At 31.7% G+C, this 26,034-nt stretch overlaps 2 protein-coding genes across 2 annotated transcripts in view; one reads left to right on the plus strand and one right to left on the minus strand.

The window, feature by feature from the left end:
- The window catches only part of LOC134700907 (uncharacterized), a 31,781-nt gene extending 16,483 nt beyond the window's left edge, over positions 1 to 15,298 (minus strand). Inside the window, exons 1-3 of the mRNA XM_063562060.1 lie at positions 14,917 to 15,298; positions 3,903 to 4,136; positions 645 to 874 (exon numbers count right to left, since the gene is read on the minus strand). Of these exons, the coding sequence (XP_063418130.1) occupies positions 645 to 874; positions 3,903 to 4,136; positions 14,917 to 15,298 (846 nt within the window). The remainder of the gene's footprint in view (positions 1 to 644; positions 875 to 3,902; positions 4,137 to 14,916) is intronic.
- A 502-nt stretch (positions 15,299 to 15,800) lies between these two features.
- LOC134700909 (collagen alpha-1(I) chain-like) lies at positions 15,801 to 24,599 on the plus strand. The gene is made up of 6 exons (XM_063562061.1): positions 15,801 to 15,876; positions 18,253 to 18,284; positions 18,797 to 18,872; positions 21,402 to 21,443; positions 21,837 to 22,349; positions 24,532 to 24,599. The coding sequence occupies exons 1-6, from the start codon at positions 15,801 to 15,803 to the stop codon at positions 24,597 to 24,599; spliced, it is 807 nt and encodes a 268-aa protein (XP_063418131.1).
- Positions 24,600 to 26,034: the final 1,435 nt, after the last annotated feature.

The following is a 26,034-nucleotide window of genomic DNA, read 5'->3' on the forward strand; positions in this document are numbered from 1 at the left end:
ACAACCCATGATGGTTTAGTCCTGGTATCTATGATGAGTTTATTACAAAGTTATCATGTCAACAAATTAAACCTCAAGACAGTCTGTAAGTATTAACTGCAAAAGGATAAGTTCATCTATCAGTAAAATACTATATAATTAAGAAAATAAATTTAATCTCAGACTATATATCTGCTTCTATGAAGGTTTGACAAAGTAAGTGATGCACAACAAAATTTTATCTCAGACTATATATCTGTTTGTTAACTGTCATAATTAACACTTGTTATCAGTAAAATACGGGTAACTGAAAAAAGAATAAATCATTGTTTTGCTCTGGATACTGTCCTTTGGTCATAAAAAACTTTTATTCTAATTTCCTAAAATTAAACGAAGGTTTGACGTCCAAATAAAACGTTAACAAAGCTATGAAGCTAGATGTTGATGATGTTGCCAACGAAATGTAGGATCTCTATATCCGGCTTCAATGACACAAATTTTACAGGCTCAACAAAAAGGTCTCCAAATGTGAGATTAATCTTGGATTAGTTCAATTTGTAAAAATATCAAATTGATTACTTTTCTCAAATATCACTTGATCTGAGCGTTGCATTGACAATGAGGTAGTTTTTCAAATTGTAATATTTTTACAAGTACACACTTACATTTGATATATCTCTCCAAGCTGCATTAAAATAAGTCATGTTTATTGTATTATTATCATGATGAGCTAGTTTATTTCTGTAACATTTTATCCTGGCTAGATCAGATGCAGGAGTTTTTTCCCCTGGTGGTGGTAGGGCGTCAAATCCATTGATTGGAGGATTGATAGATGTCAAGTTTCTGATTAAACAGATCATCAACGTTACATCGAATGTTTTGGAATCTACAACCCCTGTAATATCAAAAGCAATGTATGTATCACTTATATCGGTGTCAAATGTGTTAAAAATCCAGGAGTATTTCACCTTCCAGTTTCAGCATTAAGTATTATTATTTACAAATAAAATGTAAATTTAAAAATATTGACAAAAGTAGTACTTCTATAGATAAGATATTTTATTTATCGGTGACTTAATTAACTATTCGCAAGGCAAGGGTTTTAAGGAGACGGTCACGCAAGTCCATATTTAACCCCAAAATACAGCATTTGTTCAATAGGTAAATTTTCGACTACTTTTGAAAGACATATAACTATGTTTAAATGTATATGGGTGTGTTATTTTCCAATACAATGCACATGAACCAGGAACAAGCATCATTAATTCATTCAGATGTGGTTCATAAATGTTTCTCACTTTTCGTTTTTTATGTAGATTAGACCGTTTGATTTCCCATTTGATTGGTTTTCAATAGTATTTTTGGGGTCCTTTATAGCTTATTGTTTGGTTTGTCACAAGGATCCATTTTGAAGAACGTACTGTAACCTATAATGATTTTTACTTACAAATTGTGACTGTGGATAGAGAGTTATCTCATTGGCACTAATACTACATCTTCTTATATCTATGATAACTGAAATTCACACAGTTTGTGTATTAGTGCTAATTATTAGATGTTTTTGTTCTAAAATGGAAGTGGCCGTCTTTGATTTCACACTTAAAATTTAAATATGTGTGATATTTAAAGATAATACATAACAATTTAAATGTTTGAAACTGAAGAAAAGCGGTCACAATATGAAAAGTGACGTTTTGTGGTATATCTGATAGATTTTTCATATTCAAATTTTGATTTGAGGGTCTTTTATCACCAAATCATTTGAATCATTTACATAAACTTTATTGTTCAGTTCATCAACAATCAACAAATAAGTGTTGCCACCCACATTCAATATTTATCAAGTTTGGTGGTTTTAGGCATTGCGTATAAATTTTATAACGTTTGGTTGTAGAGGCAAAAATCACGTTAGATTGATGAAACCGAAATTTGCCAATTTTTTCTTTTAATTATAAAGGGACATAACTCAAGAATTTTAAAAGTCACGCCATCCACATTCAACCTTGATCTGTGTTTGGTGGTATTTAAGCATTGTGTATAAGTTTGATTATTTAAGGTTGAGAAGAATGTAGCAGAACGGAAACTTATTTTGGGACGTACGGACGAATAGATGAGAGTGAAGCTTAAAGACCTAAACGTCGTGGTAGGGCATACATATTGCAAACGCATTGCAAGATAATAACAATTTACCTCTCGGAAAGATTACACGTCAAATGTGAAAAACTAGAAAATTCCAAAATATAATTGGTTTTCTGTTTTTATTTTGTTTTTACTAAACTTCTTTCTCCATAGGACAGGTTTGTTAAGTACATCAGAATGATAAAGCTTATCCTGAAACTCTTTAAAATAAAATTGTAAGGAATTATGACAAAAATAGGAAAATAAGCGTTTTGTAATGCCATTGGACAATAATCTATGGCGAACTCAAATCGGGTTCCAAATCTATTGCAGATACCTAATCTATGGCAAATATGACGTTACCAACGTCAAACAAATCAAGTCTATGGCAGATTTGTGTTTTCTCCAAATCAATGGCAGATCTAACAAATAACGTCAAAATTCAATAACGCAATATTACGTCGTCGCCGCCGCAAACGATGGCGGAACCCAATGATTTGATCACCATTTTAAATGAAGGTATTTCCCTCGACAAATATTTGAAGATGGTTTACATAAAGATGTGACTTATTATCTAGAAGAGGGACACAATGTGCTGTACCGGTCGAAACCCGCGATGAACTAGGAAATCGCTTTTTTTAGTAACGGATATTTCAAAAAAGGAGTTATTATAGTAAACATTTTACTGTCTACAATTGGCGGAGCTTATAAAGTGAAAAAGGAAATTAACGGATACCAATTTTATTTATATGTCACAACGATGAATTACATATTATTTGAACATTCAAACTGTTCATTTTTATTTATTCCTTTTTTAAAAATTAAAAAAATACCTTCTTGTTGGTTTATGGACTTAACGTTAATTACTAGTTGGTTAAATAAAGGCACAGATTAAAAAATATTAATTTTTACGGGGCACATCATTTCAATCTTAAAGTCTGTATTTATGTTATGTATTCATTATTTACATGGTTTTTCTTGCCGCCATGATTTTGTTGACCAGTATTAACTGTTTATTTCACAAATATTTCATGACATGCTTCTGTTATTATACATGTTCACTTGTTTAAATAATGCAAGTCAATGGTCGTATTTGTACTGCATTATTTTCCATTTGCAATTCATTTTCCATAGATTTGGACACAGCATAAATCCGCCAAAGATTAGGAAATTACAAAACTTGCCATAGAGTATGATTGTAAAAAATCTGCCAGAAATTTGGGATGGCATGAGGTCAAATTTGACATAGATTAAGAATCTGCCATAGATTTGGAACGCACCATGGATTTGAGTCCTACATATATATAATGTCGGTTATTTCGTTCCGTAAGATTAAATCATGTAAATAACATTTTAAGATCTGCTCGATTGTCTATTTTAAGAATTTATGTTTTAAAAACACGAACACAAAGATTACCTTGAGGGATTTTTATTTAACAGTCCAATTCTGTACAAAATATATTTGCTTGAATAATACACATAAATGAACATAATTTTAAGGTAAATTATAATGATATACCGGGATATTTCCATTTATATTTCAAGAACAATTAATTTGCAATTTTGAAAAGTTACTTCTTTTAGTAATGCTCCGACTATATTATTTCACGTTTTTATGACTTCAACACAGAAAGCAGTGCTGTATGAAATAACATATACAAAATGCATTATTACAGAAGAGAACTTAATACAGCAATTAAGGAAAATAGTTTGGAAAAAATTAAGGAGGTGCCGTTTATGATTAAGAAACATTTGTTTCGTTTTAGCCATCACCTATTGAAATGTTACTCCACCATAAAACCTACCATTTCTCGGATACAAAAGATTCCATTGAGCCTGGTTTATGACTCTGTTTAATTTCAAGTCCCAAAGAGTGTTTTTGCTTGTACTAAGTGTTGAGGGTAGAGAGGTAGGTGGAAATTCTCTGTCAAAATAAGTACGGACAACTCTTGGTGTCACTCCTTTCAATAACAACGCTAATCGAACATAGTTCTCCTCCTCCTCAGAAAGAGGTGCCATTATTTCAGAAATTAATGTCACTGTTGTGCAATAGAAACCATAATCATTGTTACTAAATGGTTCATATACCTATTCCTAAAAAATGAAAAAGTTACTATACATTAAACATATCATGTTGAAAGGACATTGTAACTGGAGATTCTGGGATGTTGATATTAAAAGTAATCTACGTTCATATCTACGGAAATAAACGTAGAGAACGAATTTATCCCCGGTCTTACTTCGAATCGGGCGAGTTTTATGGAAATTAGAGTACAAAGTGTAACGTCAAAACAACGTTTTTTTCATTATCTAAAAAGGTTTTATTGAAATTTGGAAATTTTATATATGTTTTACGGGATGTAGGGTTCTACCTTTGGTAAAACCCTACGGGTAGTAAAATATAAGACGTTTTCAATACGGAGACATAGAAACTGGATTGAGTAAAATTTGGCGCTCAATGTAGTGAGAGTTACGTCATAGATGGTGTGACGTCAACCCGGGTCATTTGCATAGCTAGTTCAGTAGTCCCATTCCTTGAAAATGAGGCAGTTAAGTAATGCATTTAATGAAATGAGTGTAAATGTTCGGCATAATAGGACAAAATCGTTAGTAAATTAAATATTTAATTACAAACATCATGGATAATCTTTAGAATTCAATATTTCACAAGGAGCAATCATGGAACTAAGGAAAACTTGAGTGAAGTTCCCCGGGATAATGGTTAGCAACGTCCGGGAATATGGGTTAGCAACACCCAGGGCCTATGGGTTTTGTAACGACGTGTGTTAACCAATCGAAATCCTAGAAATATACTAAGCCGGGGATACAAATTTATATATATTAAACATTATTTTTTTTTTTTTTTTTTTTAAAATACATCATTTTGCTTTAAATATGACAGATGAAGTAAATTATTTCATAGTTTTGGCATAATTGCAAAATGGTTGAAATGATTGTGCAAGTGTAATGATAGTCCGGCGGATCGGTTAAATATTTTTGGGTTTAATGATAAAAGCATCAGATTCGAAATGGTAGTAGTTCTGATATTTCAAATGATATTAGCTATGAACCCTACGTTAAATTTTGCAAAATAATGGCATAGGAAAGATGGCCGCCATTAAATATCAATACTAGAATCAAGAAATATCACTTATATAAGGTAAAGAGAATTGTCAAAATAAGCATGGAAGTACCTCTGTTTTAAAAACAAATATTAGCGATCCACTCAACATAAAAAGTTGATATGGCGCCTTTTCTCAGAAGACAGCAACAAAATATCAAAAACACCAAATATCCCTCATATCAGTTAAAATTTGCCATGTAAGTAGGCCTGGATGATTAAACAATATACGCTATGGACCCAACTGAAAAATAACAAAATGCAGGCCTTTTTCATGATTGCTGCCATAAGATATCAAAATCAACAAAATTCTCCTATCGACGTTTACACGGTGTTTTATTGTGAATACCTTTCAGTTAAGCTGAGTACTCTATAACACCAACTTATATTTATTTACTTACGTCAACACTAAACAGACTTGTGCGGTACGTATCTACGGTACCACCATTGTTGCAGAACATCGAGAATCTGTAAAAATTAGTATGGAAATTGGGAATGTGTCAAAGAGATAACAGCCCGACCATAGAAAAAGCAACAGGTCTTCAATGTAGCGAGAAATTCCCGCACCCGAAGGCGTCCTTCAGCTGGCCCCTAAACAAATATATACTAGTTTAGTGATAATGAACGCCATGCTAATTTCCAAATTGTACACAAAAAACTAAAATTAAAATAATACAAGACTAACAAAGGCCAGAGGCTCCGGACTTGGGACAGACGCAAACATGCGTCGGGGTTAAACATGTTTATGAGATCTCAACCCTCCCCCTATAACTCTAGCCAATGTAGAAAAGTAAACGCATAACTATACGCATATTTAAAATTCAGTTCAAGAGAAGTCCGAGTCTGATGTCAGAAGATGTAACAAAGAAAATAAACAAAATGACAATAATACATAAATAACAACAAACTACTGTTGCATCGTCTTTGTTATCTCAATAATGTGAAGTCGTGTGTATAATCCCGATCTCAAACATAAACACAAGACATATTAATACTTTTCGTAAGCTTTTGGATGGTTTCAATATTGACAAGATGAATGTTTTCAGGCACGAAATGTGACATCCTTGTTTATTTATTTGAAAATTACATACACAATAAAGAAAAAATTGAAATAAAAATAGTTGCTTTCTTAGTTACGGACTGTAAGAACGTGGAATCATCCCCTTTAAAATATTTGTCAACGTTCAATGAATATCATCAAAAGAACTGTATAAGAATAAGGAATTAAGTGATAAAAGTACAGTTTTTGTAATGATTCTTACTGGATAAAAAACTTAATTGAATACTATCAATATAATGGTTTAAAATAGGATAACTTACCGTCTTACAGGTCAGAAAACATGTATGTGGAATGACAAGATTAGTATGATTTATTATTCTTATCGCAAGTTTATATGTTGTCATTAAGGTTTATCTAATAATATTTAATTAATCACAACAATTGTTTCATTAAAATTACGCAATAAATCTATTATTTATTTACATATTCAAATTGAAAGAGGAGGAAGCTTGGTCACTTTAAAAGGGCAGTGATTAAAACAAAAAAGGAATATGGCTCCCTTCGTGGTACCCTGAACAATAAAATCAATTTCATGTACGGCTTTGTTTGTTTTTGGAACTTAAAATGTTTTATGAGAGATACAAGTCTAGAGGTGAAAAAAGGGGTTTCAATTCAGTTCATTTGTTTTAAATTTTGAACGGAATTTCTTTGACTTTTCATTATCATTTAATATAAAAAAGAAGATGTGGTATGATTGTTAATATAACAACTTTCCACAAAAGACCAAAATGACACAAACATTAACAACTATAGTAAAACAACATTAAATAAAATGTATTTCTTTTATATTCTGTCTGATGAACATTATTACGGACACACACTACAGCGTATTGATTTTTGATAAATTGCAGTAATAAATCTACAATATACCTACGTTAGATATGTAGTTGTAAAATGAGTCACGTACTTAAAGAAATGTTTAATTTCTGAAACCGATAGACAAAAATTTATAAATGTTTTTTTATACTTGTCCCAAGTCTCAGTTTAGCTTTTACAAGTAAGAAGGCGAAATCGGTTAATAAACTTTAACGTGCGTCCGCATGTAAACTCAACAAAACCTAAAATAATGATAATCAAGAAAAATGTTTCAATTTTAGACTTTTATATCCTTTTCTTTTATTTTTGTTATCTTTTCATTATGTTTTTTTTTAAGTATCCTTCCTTGTCAATGAATTATATAATGATATATTTAATTGATTCCGCAGTTAGGATGGAAGAAAATTTTAAAGGCCCTTTGATGTTATAGAATGTGTTGTAATATGCACTGAGTGTTACACTATATGGCAAATCATTGATACATAACAAGAGACGCCAACTCTTTCGACAGAAATGTTGAGCTCCTTTTCGTTCGATTTCCTCATTTTGTAAAAGCCTTATTAAATGACCAATTTCAAACGAACTTTTGAGGATAGTTCTTCCGTCGATTATCGTACCACATCTCCTTATTGTGGTATTGACAAACTAATATTGCATTGATTTATTTTAACTTGAGTTCTCCATCACACCTGTACCTGTCTCATCCTTGATTTTCTACATTGCTTGCTCCCTATCTTTGGGTTTGAAGGTAAACATGTTCTTCAGCAACACCTATGTCAAAACTCTTTTCTAAATTATAAAATGATGTAAAATATGGAGTAGTACACGGCTAGTACATTGTTTGGTTTTGAATGTATTTTACTAAGAAGATTGATCAGGGTTTTACGTATCAATAAGCACATAATGCAAACTATGATAAAAAAAATATTTGTTCTGGTAAAACGTGAAATCGAGGCTTACATTAATTAAAAACGATGGTATTAATTGAAGTTAAAGAAGTTTAATCCATTCCAATTCATTGCTACGACCGAAAATCAAGTTTTTAGTTTAGCCAGCAAAAGACCAAAACTAATAATAAATAAACTCATAATTATAGATACCAGCATTTTAAATTTGTATTTGTGGTATACACGCGTTTCGTCTACAAATGATTTATCAGTTGCAAATCAAGAGAGAAAGGGAAAAGGATCACCTGTGTATTTGTTTATAAAACTCTTTTTGAGTCTTGGATACTAGGCCGTTATTTTATTGTTAATCTATTATTAACTCTTTTCCCCAGATCATTTAAGTGATTAATAAAATCTGCCCTTGTTTTTTTGGAAAAATTAAACTGTTATATATTAATTATTTGTATGGCGTATGTAACGTCATATTCGCAATAGATATGAACTATGTTATAGAGCTGAAACCATCAATAGATTTGAATCCTACGTATATATGTATATTAGAACACATCCGTGAGTCCATGACCGAATGAAAGTATATATTCCTGATTTTCAGACTGGATTTGTATTGTCATTTGGTTTGTCATGCTGCTTAGAATGTTCATTGTTTTCTCTGCTTTTAACATTTTTAGGTCCCGGTTTTCATGAGCTAGAGCGCTGTTACGATTTCCAAATAACATGAGTTCGATCTATGGCGATAGTACTAAATAAACATCCCGTCATTGTGTTATTGTGTCATGGTGAATTTTCCAAGGCATTGATTATCTTATGGACGTTTCGTCCCCGAGGGTATCACATGAATATTAATTATATGGTCATTTTTATAAATGTTCTGTTTACAAACTTAAAATTTTTCGAAAAACTAAGGACTTTCTGAGGAGTAGATTACCATAGCCGTATTTGGCACAACTTTTTAGAAATTTTGGTCCTCAATGCTCTTCAACTTTGTATTTGTCTGGCTTTTTAACTTTTTTGATCTGAGCGTCTTATGTAGATGAAACGCGCGTCTGGCGTTTAAAATTATAATTCTGGTAACTATGATAACTATTTGTATTCGTAACTTTCATTTTTACTGATGTGCTTTGTCTATATTCAAACATATTCTTCATTAGAAAATGCCTGTACCGAGTATATATTCTCTTATAATACTATTGATCACAAAAGGTAAATAAAACTGCTTGTTTGGTTAAATTTCTATTTCAACTTTCATACATTTTTTTTTAACCCAGCCTACAATATAGTACGTCATTCATTCACACTTTTTTTTCTAAATTCTTTTGACTATTTCTCCCAATCTTTTTTATTTTTTTGCATCAATTCCTGATTATACATGGTAAGAAATAAGTCTGTATGCAATATTTTGCCAAGCGCACACGAAGCATACAATATGAAAACACATACAGTTCAGGAACTAGCTATTCAGCAAAATAGACCAAAATAGAACACTTTCATTGATTACATAATGTAGTCACAATGAATTTTTAAGCGACGTTCACTGATTAGAGTTTATTGTTTTGAGACTATCTCACTTATACAATACTGGAAAACATTTGTTTGAATCATTAACACGGTACGCTTTTGAGGGAATTCTTTTTTGTGTTAGCAAATTGGAAACTGTCCGCTAACGATTTTTTCCCTTAATCCAGTCCTAAGAGTTTTGAGAACGTACGTCTGCCAAGGACAATGTACACGAGTTACAGTCACCTTCAAGAATTTGTTAAACTGTTTGGTGTATTTATTTGAACTTGCTTGTGATTTTTTTCTGCTGTCTCATATCTTAAAACACAAGAAGTGTACTGTAAACAATAAAATCATTTTATATACCAGTTTTGAAATTTTATATTTGCATCAAGGTTTCATGATTGTGTTATTCTAACTAAAAATGGCTTTGTAATTTTCGTCTTTTTTACCTATATATTATTTATGTTTGCTCTGCTTATATTTTTTTTTTAAGAAACTCAACTTATATACTAGAATAATATCTATTTTTAGCAGTATTTAATCTCTTAACAACAATAAATATATTCCGGTGTCAGTGGATGTATTTCTTCATGTCGAAATGTTTTTCATTATTTGGTGACTTAAGTGTAGAAGTAAATTTTGAAACGTCTTATTTATGTTATTCCCTATTCTCATAGAGTGGACACGCTTTGTTGCTTGTTATATTGTATGGAGATTGCATATGTTTGTACATTAACTTCAAGACAAATTTCTAGTTAGTTTTGTTATTTTTTGTAGTTGTTTAAGATTTCCAAAGAACTTTGCTTATTCTGAAATATTGTTGATATGAACAAGAAAACTTAAATAAGACCTTCTTTTGATGTATAACAAAAAATACAGTTTGAAAAAGCTGCTGTCCTATTATAATTTAATGAGAAATATATGCAATAACGTCCCATTAAATATGCGGGACGTTAAACAAATTACCTAGTAGAAATACTATATCAATGAATAGAAATGGACACGACTTATGATAAAAACCCAATATATATATTTATAGTTATAATTCAAAAGTATAAAATGATCCATAAAATAATGAAATGACGCTTTGATACCATATACATACACGTTAACTGTGTTTAAATGTTTCATACATCTGTGATGTTTTTAAGAATTTCAGAAACAAAGGTAACGAAAATAACAACACATTGTGTTTTGATTCTCTTTTTCTAGTTGTATACAATTGACACATATGGCGTTTTTTAAAGAAAAATTTAAATATTATCAGCTATTAAAATAATCTGGGGTTTATTTCTGATACCGACATACATCTCCCATTATACATTTTATCGGTAAATCCATTCCAAGTTTTTTTTAATAGATTTTTTTTTGTTACCTTAACCCTTACCCTATAAATTTATTTTAAAGATAGTGTGTATTAAAAAAGAAAAAAAATGGCAAAATCCAAGAAAATTTAAGTCCTCACAAATCAAAAGAAAGAACTGTTATAATCGTGACGTGGTGTAGGCATTTTCTTATCAAAATCTAATACCCAAAAATCGAAGAAACAAACATATAAGAAAACTATAAGAAATAATACCACATCTACTTATCTTATTTTTAGATAGCACATCTTATTTTTCAAAAAATCGTATCGATTAATTCGTGCAAAAAAAAAATTTCATACACAATTACTATATGTACATGCTTTTCTAATCTTAATTCGTTAAGCATTTACAGCGTTTGAATATTATAACTAGAGGTTTGAAAGTTCTTGTTCCCCAGGTCTATGTGCATTTCAATATACATTTTTAGTCCCATAGGTCATCCATCAAATTTCTTTACAACCATGGAATCAATAATTAATCTGTCGCTGCGATTTTTACTTTCCTTTAAAACCATCAAAAGAAAAAAAGTAAAAACAGTTTCTTAAAAATGTTACGTTTACATTGTTTTTATCTTTTTTCTGTCAATAACATTAATTTATCTTTTTAGCTCACCTGCTCCAAAAGCTGGCCATCTTTTACTTTAGGGGTCCAATCATTATAATCAAAAATTGAGAGAATCCAATAATTATTAATGTATAGTGTGTTAAATATTCATAAAATTGTATTGATTTTTTAAATATAATTGTCTTGTATATATAGGTTGTGGGACTCCTAAGGTAAAAGAAGGAATAAAAGAGATTTTGTAGACCGGAAACCAGAAAGTAAAATCCACAAATTTCAGGATTTCAGTAAAATTGAAAAATGTCGGGATCCCAAAAGCAAATGAATACCCGCCAGCCAAGTGCGCCTTTCTCATTACTTTATGTCTGTGTCGTTCTCTTCCTTAACTTTTCACAAACAATAATTCGATTCTCTTAGATTTATTTACTAGGACTACACATCCCAACTGAAAAGTATGAGATCCGATTCATTGTTTTTTTTTAATTCTACCTAGATAATCTCTTTATATTTTATATGCAAACAAAGAAACGAAAACGATCATACAAAGACAATAAACTATATAATTTTAAAAATAAGTTTTAATGATTCAGAACATTATACGAAATAAAGTCATTTTTGTAAAACAAAAGAATTTTTAAGACATCTGCATTGAAACACATTCTTTCTACTGAAATCTTGACATCGATGACATATGGTTTTATTGCGCTTTACGTTCTACTTTCATGTTTTATTTTATTGTTATTGACAACTATTGAAGCATGAACCAGATTTTAATTATTATATTTAATATTTACAACGGACTTTCAAAAAAGTAAAACACAGATTATGGGTAATCTATTAATAACACAAAATGAGAACATGCACAGCACAAATCACACAAAAAGCCATGGAACAGAGTTTAAAACGTTGTTCTTCATCTCAAATAAACAATGATGCCTTATACACTGTTAAAAAAAACTCTCACCTCACTGTGTGTTTAAGACGACGGCAATAGATATAGCGAAATGATTTGCAAAAATAGTTCCGGCAGATATTTTAAGATGTAACACTATTATATTAAGCTTAATGAAAAAGAAGAAACTGGAAAGTTGAACATGGTCAACACAAAAAGTTCATACGCATGCGATATATCATATATCATAAATTATATGGCCTTCCAAATACCGTTTCGATCCCGAACATCACTGAAGAGACATATATTGTCGAAAACTAGATCTGGTGTACTAAAGAAATATTGACACCGAATGTTTGTGGCACAACATCGTAGCCACTAGTTAACAATTTTTTTTTCTGTGACGTATTAAATTTATATTCAGATCCATTTTGTTACATCTTGTGATCAATTTTATTTGGCAATCGCCAATGGCAGTCAGCAGGGTTAAAGAACATCAGTTGTTCGACCTGTTAGTCAAATGCGTTTTGTTTAAATATACTTTTTCACGTTTTTGGTCTTTTGAAAAATGTTGTTTGTGCTGTTTTTAGATCCTTCTACAACGAAATTTGTTTGACATGCACACGTATAAAAATTGCGGTTTTTATACAACGCAATCATAGGTTTGAACGTAATTTTCAATTTAGACTCGTTCATATATGTATATATATATATATATATACTTTGGTAATGTATATATCAAATAAAAGGTGACAGACGGGTGATCCTTGCAGAACATATATTGACTGATAATTTAGAATGATACAATGTATACGAATAAATCGAAAAAAGGTAGCATATTACATATAAAAAAGAAGATGCGGTTTGATTGCCAATGTGGCAACTCTCAAGAAGAGACCAACTGACACAGACATTAACAACTTTAGGTATCCGTACGGCCTTCAAAAGTTAGCAAAGCCCACATCACAAGGTCAGCTTTCAAAGGCCCCGAAATGACAATGTAAAAAATATGACTGTTTTTCCGATAAGATGTACTATATTTGGTACATCCAGAAGTCTGGTAACCAGTACGGTCTGATTTGAAATAACGGTATATTGACGTTCTAAAACCAATTTTCATTATCATCAACCATGTCAGTTTGAAACATGAACTTAGGTGTAAAAAGTGGAAAGGGGGTTTCTTCATTTATGATTTTTCAATCTTTTCGTTTGATTTTTATGAATTATGTATCATCTTTGGTCAATTATTCTTTAATTAATTTTTGTTTTTTCCCCGCATTATTCTTATGCGTCATTAATTAGGCGAGTTTCTCTCTATTTTTTTTTTATTATTTTTACCATTAAAGGAGGTTTGCTACTCAGTTTCAAAATAATAAGCTTTTCATGACACTAGTATATTTTGATGGGGGATTATTAAAGGAACCAAAAAGCAAACAAATATATAGGTCAATGTGCTTGTTTTCGAGATATTAGTCATTGAAATTTTGGCATGCAAATATTCGCTCTTGGTTTTTCTTAGCTTTATGATTGACAAATTTAAGTTTTCAAAAGCTACAAGAAAAAACCAAAGATTTTATAAGACTTTTACAGATGGCTTATAGTTATACAAGTAAAAGATTTAAAAAAGAAAAATGAGGGTCAATGGGCACAATTTTTTAAGGCATTGAAATGGATAAAACCAATGGATTCCGAAAATCTGACAAAAATCCAAAAACATCCCTTATGCTTAATATCAGTTCAATACTCTTGATAACCCATCCAGACCCTCATATAAATATATGTATCCTGACTACGTTAATATGGATTTGTCAAAACTTCTAAAGAACAAATGGTTATGAATGATGACAAATAACGGCAACAGTAGTATACCGCTGTTCAAAACTCATAAATCCATGGACAAAAAACAAAATCGGGGCAACAAACTAAAACCGGGGGAAACGCATTAAATATAAGAGGACAACAACGACACAACACCAAACGCTTTCATTGATTTTTGCTTCTTATTGTTTTGACTGGAAAGTTACCTTTGAGTCGTATGTACAATCTGCAGCAGAAACGAACGACAGCGTATTTACTTATAGACTGGATCCTGTAATTCACTTGTTGGCATTTGTTTATATGTAACATATTTGTTTTTCTTTTATTTTTTTTTACATAAATAAGGACGTTAGTTTTCTCGTTTGAATTGTTTTACATTGTTTTATCGGGCCTTTTATAGCTGACTATGCGGTATGGGCTTTGTATATTGTTAAAGGCCGTACGGTGACCTATAGTTGTTAATGTTTGTGTCAACACAAAAATGATACAACTGTGGCTTAACCGTTAGATGCTTTCAAGTTCCCAAAGGAAAACAATGGCTTGATCGGATGGCGCGACGGGTGTACCTACGTATCAACAGAGCTCTTTTCTGAGTATCATAGATAAGTTATGGAGTAAATAAAAGGAATAATGAAAATTAAGTAAACAAATACTGATAATGCATTGGCAAAAAAAAACCCATAAAAAAACAACAACACTCAAAGACACATAATCGAATACAAAACACAAGATAGAACAATTTTTAAACAAAAAAGCAAAATGAACCATAACAAACCCACGGATAATCTTAAATGTTCCGGAAGAGTTATCATATCCTATTCCACGTGTCCCACCATCAAACCGTAGGATGATCTGAAGTGCGCCGGAAGGGTCAGCATATCTTACTCCATGTGTCACACAATCAAACCCAGGGATGATCTCAAGTGCTCCGAAAGGATAATCATATCCTACACCACGTGTTACACAATCAAACCCAAGGATGATCTGAAGTGCTCCGGAAGAATTATCATATCCTACTTCACGTTTCTTACAATCAAACCCAAGGATAATCTGAAGTGCTCTGGAAAAGTTATCATATCCATTTCCCTGTGTCACACCATTAAACCAAAGAATGGTCTGAAGTGCTCCGAAAGGGTTATCATATCCTACTCCACGTGTCATGCCATCAAACCCAAGGATGATCTGAAGTACTCCGGAAGGGTTATCATATTCTTAACCACGTGTCACACAATCAAACCCGAGGATGATCTGAAGTGCTCCGGAAGGGTTATCATATGCTACTCAACGTGTCACACCATCAAACCTCAGGATGATCTGAAGTGCTCCGGAAGGGTTAGCATATCCTACTTCACGTGTCACACAATCAAACCCGAGGATGATCTGAAGTGCTCCGGAAGGATTATCATATTCTACTCCACGTATCACACAATCAAACCCAAGGATGATTTCAAATGATCCGGAAGAGTAATCATATGATTCTACAGGTGTCACACAATCAGTCCCAAGGATGATCATAAGTGCTCCGGAAGAGTAGGCATATCCTTAGTTTTGATAAATTTCGATTATTAATCCAAGTCCTTATTGATAATACACGACAAACAAATAATGTAAAATGTTGGACCCGCGATACATTCAAGATCAAACTACATTTTGTATATTAGCAATGGCCCTCATAAATTCTTTCTGCACTAAACATAAACACATACTTAGCAACACAACAACATTAGACAAAAGAGAATGTATACTTTGTTCGTTGATGCCTTTGATTTTCTAACGTGGTACCTTTGAATTATATTGTTATCTTAGATTTATTTTTAAAGGCTATAACATCATATGTTTAAATTCTCTTTTCAATTCATTGAATAATTTAAAATGAAAATTAAGTTGAAAAATGTGTTCATAATGAATAAACAAAGAGGGGCATGTTGCTTAAAACTTTAAAATAATTGTTGTTCAAAAGGATAAATGTTTAAACAAAAGAATTTTAGACCCGCGATATACTCAAGATCAAACTGCATTTTGTATTATTATTAACAATGACCTTCATAAATTCTTTTTGCACTAAAAATCACTTAGCAACACAACCGCATAAGACAAAGGGGAATGTATGCTTTGCTCGTTGATGCATTTGATTTGTTAACGTGGTACCTTTGAATTATATTGATAACTTAAATTTATTTTAAAGGCTATTACATTATATGTTTAAATTCTCTTTTTAATTCATTGAATATTTTAAAATGATGAAAATTAAGTTGAAAAATGTGTTTATAATGATGAAAATTAAGTTGAAAAATGTGTTTATAATAAAAAAACAAAAAGGGGCATGTTGCTTAAACTTTAAAATAATTATTTTTCAAAAGGATAAATGTTTAAACAAAAGAATTTTAATGCTTAGAAGAAGTATTTAAACGGATCACTTTGGATGTATTCTGCATAGACTTCAATCACACAAAAAGATGTCAATGTATAGGTGTCTTTGTTATTGCCTAGCAGCGCTTGTTTTTTTTCAGACTGATGCTAAATCTACTCAAAAGATACTCGGTAAGTTCTAACTTTTGAAAATGAATTTTTACTTTTATATGCTTTTATTCTATGTCAACGTTGAATTTGTGCTGCTCAGTATTTCTGAGTTTTTTCTTGTATTTTGTAGACTGTTGTCTCTTCGTTTTTTAAATGTTTTTTATCTTGATGTTGCTGTTTTTTCTTTGGATTTTGGAATTATATTCTCCCATATAAATTCTTTTTTTGACGGGTTTAATATACTGCTTACATGCTTAACCCCGCCACATTCTGTATTTATGTGCCTGTCTATTTTAATTTTCATTAATTATTCTGTTAGTTTTTTCGTTTGAATTGTTTTACATTTGTGACTTCGTGGCCTTTTATAGCTGACTATGCGGTATTTACTGTAATTATTTTTGAAGGCCGTACGGTGACATATATCTGTCAATTTTTGTGTCATTTGGTCTGTTCTGGAGAGTTGTCTTATTTGCTATCAAACCATGTCTTTTTTATACCTTTTGTAGGTATCATAAAGATCAGCTTCGACATTTTAAAATTTTGATAACTATCTGTTTCAAAGAAATGAGCATTGTTCTTTCTATGGTGTTTTAATACTCAACCTTGTCAGATTAAAAATTAATAAGAAATTGATCAACTTAACTATTTAAGAGTTTCAAAAACAACATGACGCAGTAACGAACGTGCAACAAACTAAGCTAATCTCTATTTGAAAATTAGTTGAAGAGAATTATTTTAAATTTAAGATAAACAGTCGTATGGTTGACAATGAGACACAATCAAGTCCAAAAGGCACATTGTCGGAAAACAAACTTGATATCAACGCATGTGTTTAACAATGACCAAAATCACAAATATTTAATTTGTTATAAATGTAGACGAAACGCTCGTCTGGCGTACTAAATTATAATCCTTGTACCTTTGATAACTAATTATGTTCAATCTTTTTTATGTAAGGACTTAACAAACATTGAAAAAACTTGTCTTTTACAAACGCTTTACTGATTTAGATAGTTTTCCTGAACAAAGGTCTACTTCTTTAAATGACTTCACCGTATAAAAGAAAGAAAATTGCTGTTATTTTTCAATTCATTTGCTTTTTTCTACTCTTTTCCTATTTTAAAAAAACAAAGCATTTTATTTTTTATTTTCTAATTGGCATTGCAAATGTAACTCAATTGCATTTAACAAAATTTCCAAGCCCGAGTTGAAAGAGTAAGAGTGAATGTGAAAATCAATTGGGAACAAGTTCAAATTTGTGATAAATTGATTTAACCAGAAACGAAAAAAACTTACAAGATCATACAACTGACAAGTTAGAAAAATTGCGCGACTGATATTTTGATTTCTGATTTTAAACTAGGCAACAAAAAAATAAAAAAATAAAAATAAAAACTTCGTAGCGGTAAAATATTGAGTTTTAAAGGTACAACAATTGTTAAGGTGAAAAAATGTAAACTAAGATACTCGGGATCAAGTGCTTACAAATAATTACAATATTGAGGATCTCTAACTAAACTCGCTACTAATGATGAAAGTTTGTCAAATAGCAACTTTGACAAATATTGAAGTTCAGAGTTTTTATTTTTTTGCAGGCAAACTTACAGAACAACCAGATAAAGATGAGGTTTGATTTTTTTTATTTAATCATTTTAATTTCTAACAAATAGATTTGTATTGTCTGTTGTCAAGCAATTCATTTATTTATTTAACTTTTAACAACAATTTTTCTCGGGGTAAACTCTAATATGTAATAAAAGCAATACCATTTTTTTTGTTATTTGTTTAATTTGACATAAAGACGGAAAAAAATGAAGCAGGATTACACACATGTTTTCAATTGAACAAGTGAAGTGGTATTTTGTTTTTCAATTTTTGGGTACAAATGAGTAAATGATTGAACATCCGTTAGATTCTGGAGCGGTGAATTATGATAGGTTTTTTTAAATATTGATTTATACTTATAATGATTTTTACAAGTTTGATTTATTAACATAATATTTATAATGTCATTGTCAAATCTGATTTATATTTAGAATGGTCTTTACAACTATGAGGTTTACTTATAATGATCTGTACAAATATGATTTATACTTATAAATTAACTCTACAAGTAAAATATTACATTAAACAAAACAGGATGTAGATCGTGTGAAAAGATATACTAACGACGCTGACTACGTATATGTCGATCATGGACAGGGACATAACCAAGGTAAATATTTTCTTTTCTTATACAAAAAAGTAAAATCACAAAAATACTGAACTGGCAAAACCAAAAGCTCAAACACATCAAACAAATGGATAGCAAAGTTCATATTCCTGACTTGGTACAAACATTTTCTTATGTAGAAAATGTTGGACTAAAGCTGGTTCTGCATTTGTGAAAAAAAACCCAGACCTAATCGAGTCAAATTCCTATTTGCCAGTTCTTATTGTGACCGCTTAAAATTTGATCCAGGCAAACGAGCTATTTCCCTTATCGTGACCCTTTTACATTTGATCCAGTGTAACGAGTTACTTCCCTTATCGTGATTCTTTAATGTTTGATCCAGAGTAACAAGTTACTTCCCTTATCGTGACCATTTAATGCTAGATCCAGTGTAACGAGTTACTTCCCTTATCGTGACCCTTTAGCAGTAGATCCAGTGTAACGAGTTACTTCCTTTATCGTGACCCTTTAGCAGTAGATCCAGTGTAACGAGTTACTTCCCTTATCGTGACCCTTTAGCGGTAGATCCAGTGTAACGAGTTACTTCCCTTATCGTGACCCTTTAGCAGTAGATCCAGTGTAACGAGTTCCTTCCCTTATCGTGACCCTTTAGCAGTAGATCCAGTGTAACGAGTTATTTCCCTTATCGTGACCCTTTAGCAGTAGATCCAGTGTAACTAGTTACTTCCCTTATCGTGACCCTTTTACGTTTGAAACAGTATAACGAGTTATTTCCCTTATCGTGACCCTTTTACGTTTGAAACAGTATAACGAGTTACTTCCCTTATCGTGACCCCTTAAAATTTAATTTAGTAAAACCAGTTATTTCCATTATAGACTAATTAGAAATTTAATAGCTATTATAAAGATATTTTACTTTTTTTAACCTGTTTTGTTGTGCATTTTGTCTTTTTCTAGACAGTTAATTCGATGCCTATAGTTTTTTTCTACAGAACTTGCTTTATATAATATTGAATATACCAACTATATCACGAGCCTGAAATGGCAGACGAAAGGAAAACGAGTTTGTTTACATTTATATCATAGTACTTCTGTTACTTTTTATTTGTAAATTACTTCATACGCGTTCATTGCTTCTATACAGAATGCGTTTTTTGCATTTTATTATTGTTCATGTTATTAAAAAAAACTATTATAAGGAACGTTTAGCATAGATCAGGTATCATATAAACAACAACCGGTCAATACAGTATCATTCATGTAATTCAGTCCAAGGAACAAATAGGAAATAGAAAAATTGAAACGTCTGGTCATCGTCTAGACGGCAATAACACATTTGTAAAAGCTGGGTGTTCGTTTGTTAGTGCAGTATGTTAAAATGCGTAGCCGCGTCAGGTCATTATATGAGAGTCAAATTGTGTGCATAGGGCGCCATGCTTCTTGCACATTAAAACCCGTTGCATATACTTTTGATCCGAATGTGACCTTTAAGCCGAATGCGGGAGTTTCTCGGCACTGAAGACCCATTAGTGGACTTCTTTGATCGGGTTGTTTGCTCTTTGACACGTTCGCAATTCACATATTCAATTAAAGTTTAATTTTACAGATGCACCTTATGAAGTTGTTGGTGAGTTATTACAACACCATTTACATACATACAGTACAAACATAGCAATTACTTCGTCGTTTAAAAATCTAATAAATTACTGGTACTTCTTTCAAAAGCGTCCAACAGAACGTTGTTATTGGTTAACTTATAAAGAATTAATTATTTTGAATTTAACTTAATCTTTTTTCATTATTTTGTTTGAAATCCGTGATATAGAAATATGTTAATGATTTTGAAAGTGACTTATAGCTAGACCCAATTGGTTGGTTGTATGTCATTGTGTATGTAAAAAGTAAAATCACAAAAATACTGAACTTAGAGGAAAATCAACTCGAAAAGTCCATAATGACATGGCAACATTAAAATACAAAACGCATCAAAAACGAATGGACAAGAATTGTCATATTCCTGACTTGGTACCGGCAATTTCAAATGTAGAAAATGGTGGATTACACCTTGTTCTATAGCGCTAACCCTCTCACTTTGATGACAGTCTCATCAAATTCCGTTATATTTACAATGATGCGTTATTTATTTGTACTTTGTTATAGACCCATGTCATCATAATAAAAGATAAATTTATTTGCTTTGTGTGGTCTAACATGTCTAAATAATCATTGAAAAGAAAGACCGATGTATAATGGACACAGAAGGGAGAAAAGAGAGCAACTTTTATCCAAAAAAGAGTTGTTGTCAGTTTCAAGTCGACATACAGTGACCTATAATTGTTAATGTTTGTATCATTTTGATCTTTTGTGGATAGTTGTCTCATTGGCAATCATACCACATCTTCTTTTTTATAAAGCATAGTTTTAAATAATAACTGAATTCTATATAAAGACTTATAATATTAAATGCCATGGATAAAACGTCAAGCAAGGTACAAATTTCAATGTATTAAAAATGAAAATGTTGATAAAGAATATAAGAATCCAAAAACAATTTCAATTGTCTATTTATAGAAATCGGAGTTCCTGGTCCTCCTGGGAAACAGGGTGATAAAGGTAAGGCGTACTGTAGATTTATTAAAAATGAATATGTAATACTGGAAATATGTTTTGTGTTAACATGTGTTTCGATTGTTATCTATATTACGAAAGTTAAAATTTATATATTTTTTTGAATATCCCCTATCCGATATTTTTAATAATCAAAGACGATTGCTAGTTTTAATGATTTTAAAATGTAAAGTTACATGAGATAAAATAACGTATAATTTTGAACAAGTTCATTCATTGGAGTATTAAAAACATTTGGTATCTTCAAAATTCTAAATGCTAAATAAAAGTATTCAAATATTTTACAATAAAGATAAAAGAAAATAAGTAATCCAAGTAGCCGGTATTTATTAAATCATGGCTTCTGTTTTCATTTAATTTATGTTTGACATTTTGTAGGAATGAGAGGATCTCCTGGTCGAGCTGGATCTCCTGGATCAAAAGGAGGTAGAGGAGACCCTGGAAAAACCGGACGTGTGGGACCTCAAGGGTCCAATGGGACTCCGGGATCAAAAGGTGAAATGGGAAATCCTGGGAAAAATGGTAAAACTGGTGAACAAGGGGCTGCTGGATCAACTGGAGAAAAGGGAATGGATGGAGCCCCTGGCTTCAATGGAATGGATGGAGCAAAGGGATCACCAGGTAATGATGGTATCCAGGGTGAACAAGGAGATACAGGACCTGCTGGAGAAGCTGGGAGCACTGGAGACATTGGGCCAGAAGGACCATCTGGTCCGACTGGACCTGCTGGACCAAAAGGAGAAAGGGGAATGATAGGAGAACAAGGAACACAAGGAGATGCTGGTCGCACAGGAGATAAAGGAAACACTGGACGTCGTGGTGAATCTGGACAAACAGGGCCATCTGGACCCACTGGTCCAAAAGGAGAAACTGGTTCGTCAGGAAATGGAGGTATATAAAATTTAAAACATTTGTTGTGCTGTAGGCACATGCTTTTAAAAAAGTGATTATATAAAACCTTTGATACAGATATTATAATAAAAACTGGAAACTTAGCAACACGGACACCTACAAAAGCTGGGGGTGCTCTTATTTGCTCTGGAAGGGTAAGCAGATCCTGCACCTCACCCGTCGTGTTGCTCATATATTTACAAACTCGGTTAATAGGTCACATTTGTTAAAAGAGAAGGATATTGTACTAATTTTTTTATCAACATACCTTCTTGTGTGTCATGTCGTAGTTTTACTTCTTATTCCATCCTTCTGATGTATCTGTATCGTTATTTTAGTGTTCTCCGCCAACAAATTATGAACGAAATGCAAACAAATTCAAAGGAACATTCAAACTCATAAGTCGAAAATAAACTGACATCACCGCGGTTGAAAAAAATAAATAACCAACACTGCAATATACAAACAACAGTTCACAAAACACATCATAAAAGACAAAATACTGAGCAACAGGAACCACACAAATAAACGGAAGTTGATATAAAGTTCTCCAGAGGGTTAGGAGGTCCTGATTCACATGTTGCTTCCGTCGTGTTTATTATGTTATTACAATCACGCAAATAACTCTATTTCGGTGGGTCATGATCTCATTTTAAGAAAAGGATAGATATACCATACTTCTATTTTTTCTACAAATGCGGTTGTTTTTCATAAGTGTAGTATTTATCACTAAAGTTTGTTTACTATTAACCCTCTGTCACTATTTTCTGGGGAATGGTTTGTTAACCAATGCTAGTAGTTCATTGTCAACCTCTCTAACGTCATGCACATTTATGCATTCAGTAAACCTATACTGTATAAATAGCAAATAAAGGCAACAGTTGTTTACCGGTGTCCAAAAGTCAATAAAGTCCGCGACATCAAACAAGGTGAAACAATCCAACAATTTAACCACAGGTATACGAATTGAGAAAGACCCACAAAGAACTATTCGAAATAAAACATATTTTTTTTTCAAATCGTAATATATTTATCTTGGACAGTGATGTAACAGCTGAACATTCCATGTAAAAATAGCATGGAAAAAAATAGTTGCAATTGACCTTACTAAAACAAAAACAAAACAAACTAGCTGTAAATAATAGATACATTACCAGGATATCAGAGCGTGTGCAGTAAATGGAAGCTTGTTTGAAGGCAATTGCAACCTTTGTATAATTTGTATTCTCCCAGAGTATCAATCAAACGGATTATGTCAATAAATCTTAATCGGTAAGATAAATGAATAAAATTACAAATTTCTGTGTCATTCGGTATTATGTGGAGAGCTGTCATTTTAGTAATCATACCACATCTACTTATTTTCATATGCCATTGTGCGATGCAAATATAAGTTTACAGTATTGACAGGATACAGGATCATGAGCTATCATAAATATATATACATAAATTTATGAAAATATTGATTTATAGTTAAAGGGAACTATTTATTCTATATCCTGTCGATGTTGATTAATACGTCAAAATTAATGTGGGTACCGAACAAAACATTGTTTTATGATTGAATTAATGAGAAACACAAAACAAATTATCATTCAAGGGATCGATGAGTTACATTAATCGTATTTAAATTTTCGGGCTCTATAACCAACATAACAGTAAAAAAAAAGAACGATATCCCGTCTCAATAAGAATTCTGCAGGAAATGTTAAACTATGTACATAAATCCACCAGAGATACCAGGATAAAAATTGTGTACGCCACATGCGCATACGGTCTACAGAGGAACCATCAATGACGCTTGATTCTAAAAATTGTTGAGAAAGATTTATCACAAAAAGGTGGAAACATTGTATCACTAATTAAGTGATTGTGTTTCATTACGGATGTACTTCCTTCTTTTCAGATAAACATCAAACGAATTAAGTATTCGAAATAGTATTTGTGTAACTTACAATAATCATTAAGATGATATGAGAATATCAAATAATACAATAATAAAGAAATGATACACTTATACACTTAAACATTTATTTGCGATGGTTTTTTTTATTCAAGTATTTGAACATGTTGTGGAATGTATTTGTTATGCCTGTTATTATAATTTGGTATTCTGTCTTACGAAACTATCCGGTAGCTGAAAATTACGATAATCAAATAATTTTGTTTTTGTTTTAAACAGATAAGGATCCAAATGGAGATGACGTAAAGGATGGTGTGGATCCAGATAAACCTAAAGGTGGACATTGAAAGTAGTTCCGAGTTTCTTCAGCCTTTAAAACAAAGTTTGCTGACAGTATCAATTGCTGTAGCCTGAAATAAAATAAGAGTTAACTTCTTATTATCTATTTATTTTCTGTTTCCCATTTATACTGATACCAATTGTATCAGTGTCAAGTCCGTTACTAATATAGTAAAAGAATACCTGCACAGGCTTGTAACGATGTATGCCACTGGTCTAACTACGCCACATTGTATATGTGCTTGTACCAAATCAAAAACCTATAGTTGAGTGATTTCCGTTGGTTTATGTCAGTCGTATTAGTTTTTCGTAAATTGTTTTCTTATAAATAAGGCATAAGATTATGCAATTAATATTTTCTATGTAGAGCCTTTCAATGCCGACTATACAGTACCTGTTTTCCCATTGTTGGCGGCCGTGATTGCCTATAATTGCACTTCATTTGAAATTGGTTGATAGTTGTCTCATTGAAATTCTCTATACGTTATATGCGTTATACTACTGTTGCCTTTATACAAACATGTCATCTTAATGATTTCTCGTCTTTCAATGTATATTGTCTATGATATTGTCTGGTCTTACTTTGCAGTTTTTAAAAACCCTTCAAATATCTGGTGTTGATATTCCTGATGAAATTTAATCTAGGAAAGCGCGTAGGACACATACAGTTTATATTCCTAGCGAATTTAGCTAAATATTTCCATACAATGGTCGAGTACACCTACATTTAATGGTTATTTAGATAAACTGTTGCCCCGGTAGTTCTTTTGTAACCGGTTGAAATCCATTGAAGAAGTTACGATGCTTGATTGCTGCTGTTTGTTTAAGAATTGCCAAACACAGGCGTTTTATTCAGTAAAATACTACATAATTTATCACAAATTACAGAAAATCGATTCCACCTTACCTTTACGTTTGATGTGATTATAATTATTTAAGATGGTTACAGATACAAAGTATCAGTTAGATGCTCAGATAAGCGAATAATTGTTGCTATTGTAAACAAAAACGTGTTTGGATTAATCTAATCTTGACCATCCATAAATTACCAACATAGTTTTGTTATTCGCTTGCGAAACAGCGGACCGCGACCAAAACGATTAGTATTGCACTTGCATTCTGATTTTCAAAGGTAAAGATCTTGAACTTGTAAATTAACTCGTTAATTACATAATGAGGAAAGCGGTTGTCAAATATCTGTAAAATGTGAATCACCTCACAACTCATTCGTAAGACACAGAGGATATTTAGCTGTTTTCTGACCTACTTCAGTCATCACAAATGTCAATAGATGGGTCATTGTCATAAAAACTAAAGACAGATGCTGCAGACAAAGGAAGAGCCAAAGATACCAGAGGGTCATTCAAACCCATAGATCTAAAATAAACTGAAAACGAAATTTCTAAACTATGAAAAGACAAACAGACAAATAAAAGTACATAA

Source organism: Mytilus trossulus, unplaced genomic scaffold (assembly GCF_036588685.1).
Source record: "Mytilus trossulus isolate FHL-02 unplaced genomic scaffold, PNRI_Mtr1.1.1.hap1 h1tg000210l__unscaffolded, whole genome shotgun sequence".
NCBI lineage: Eukaryota > Metazoa > Mollusca > Bivalvia > Mytilida > Mytilidae > Mytilus > Mytilus trossulus.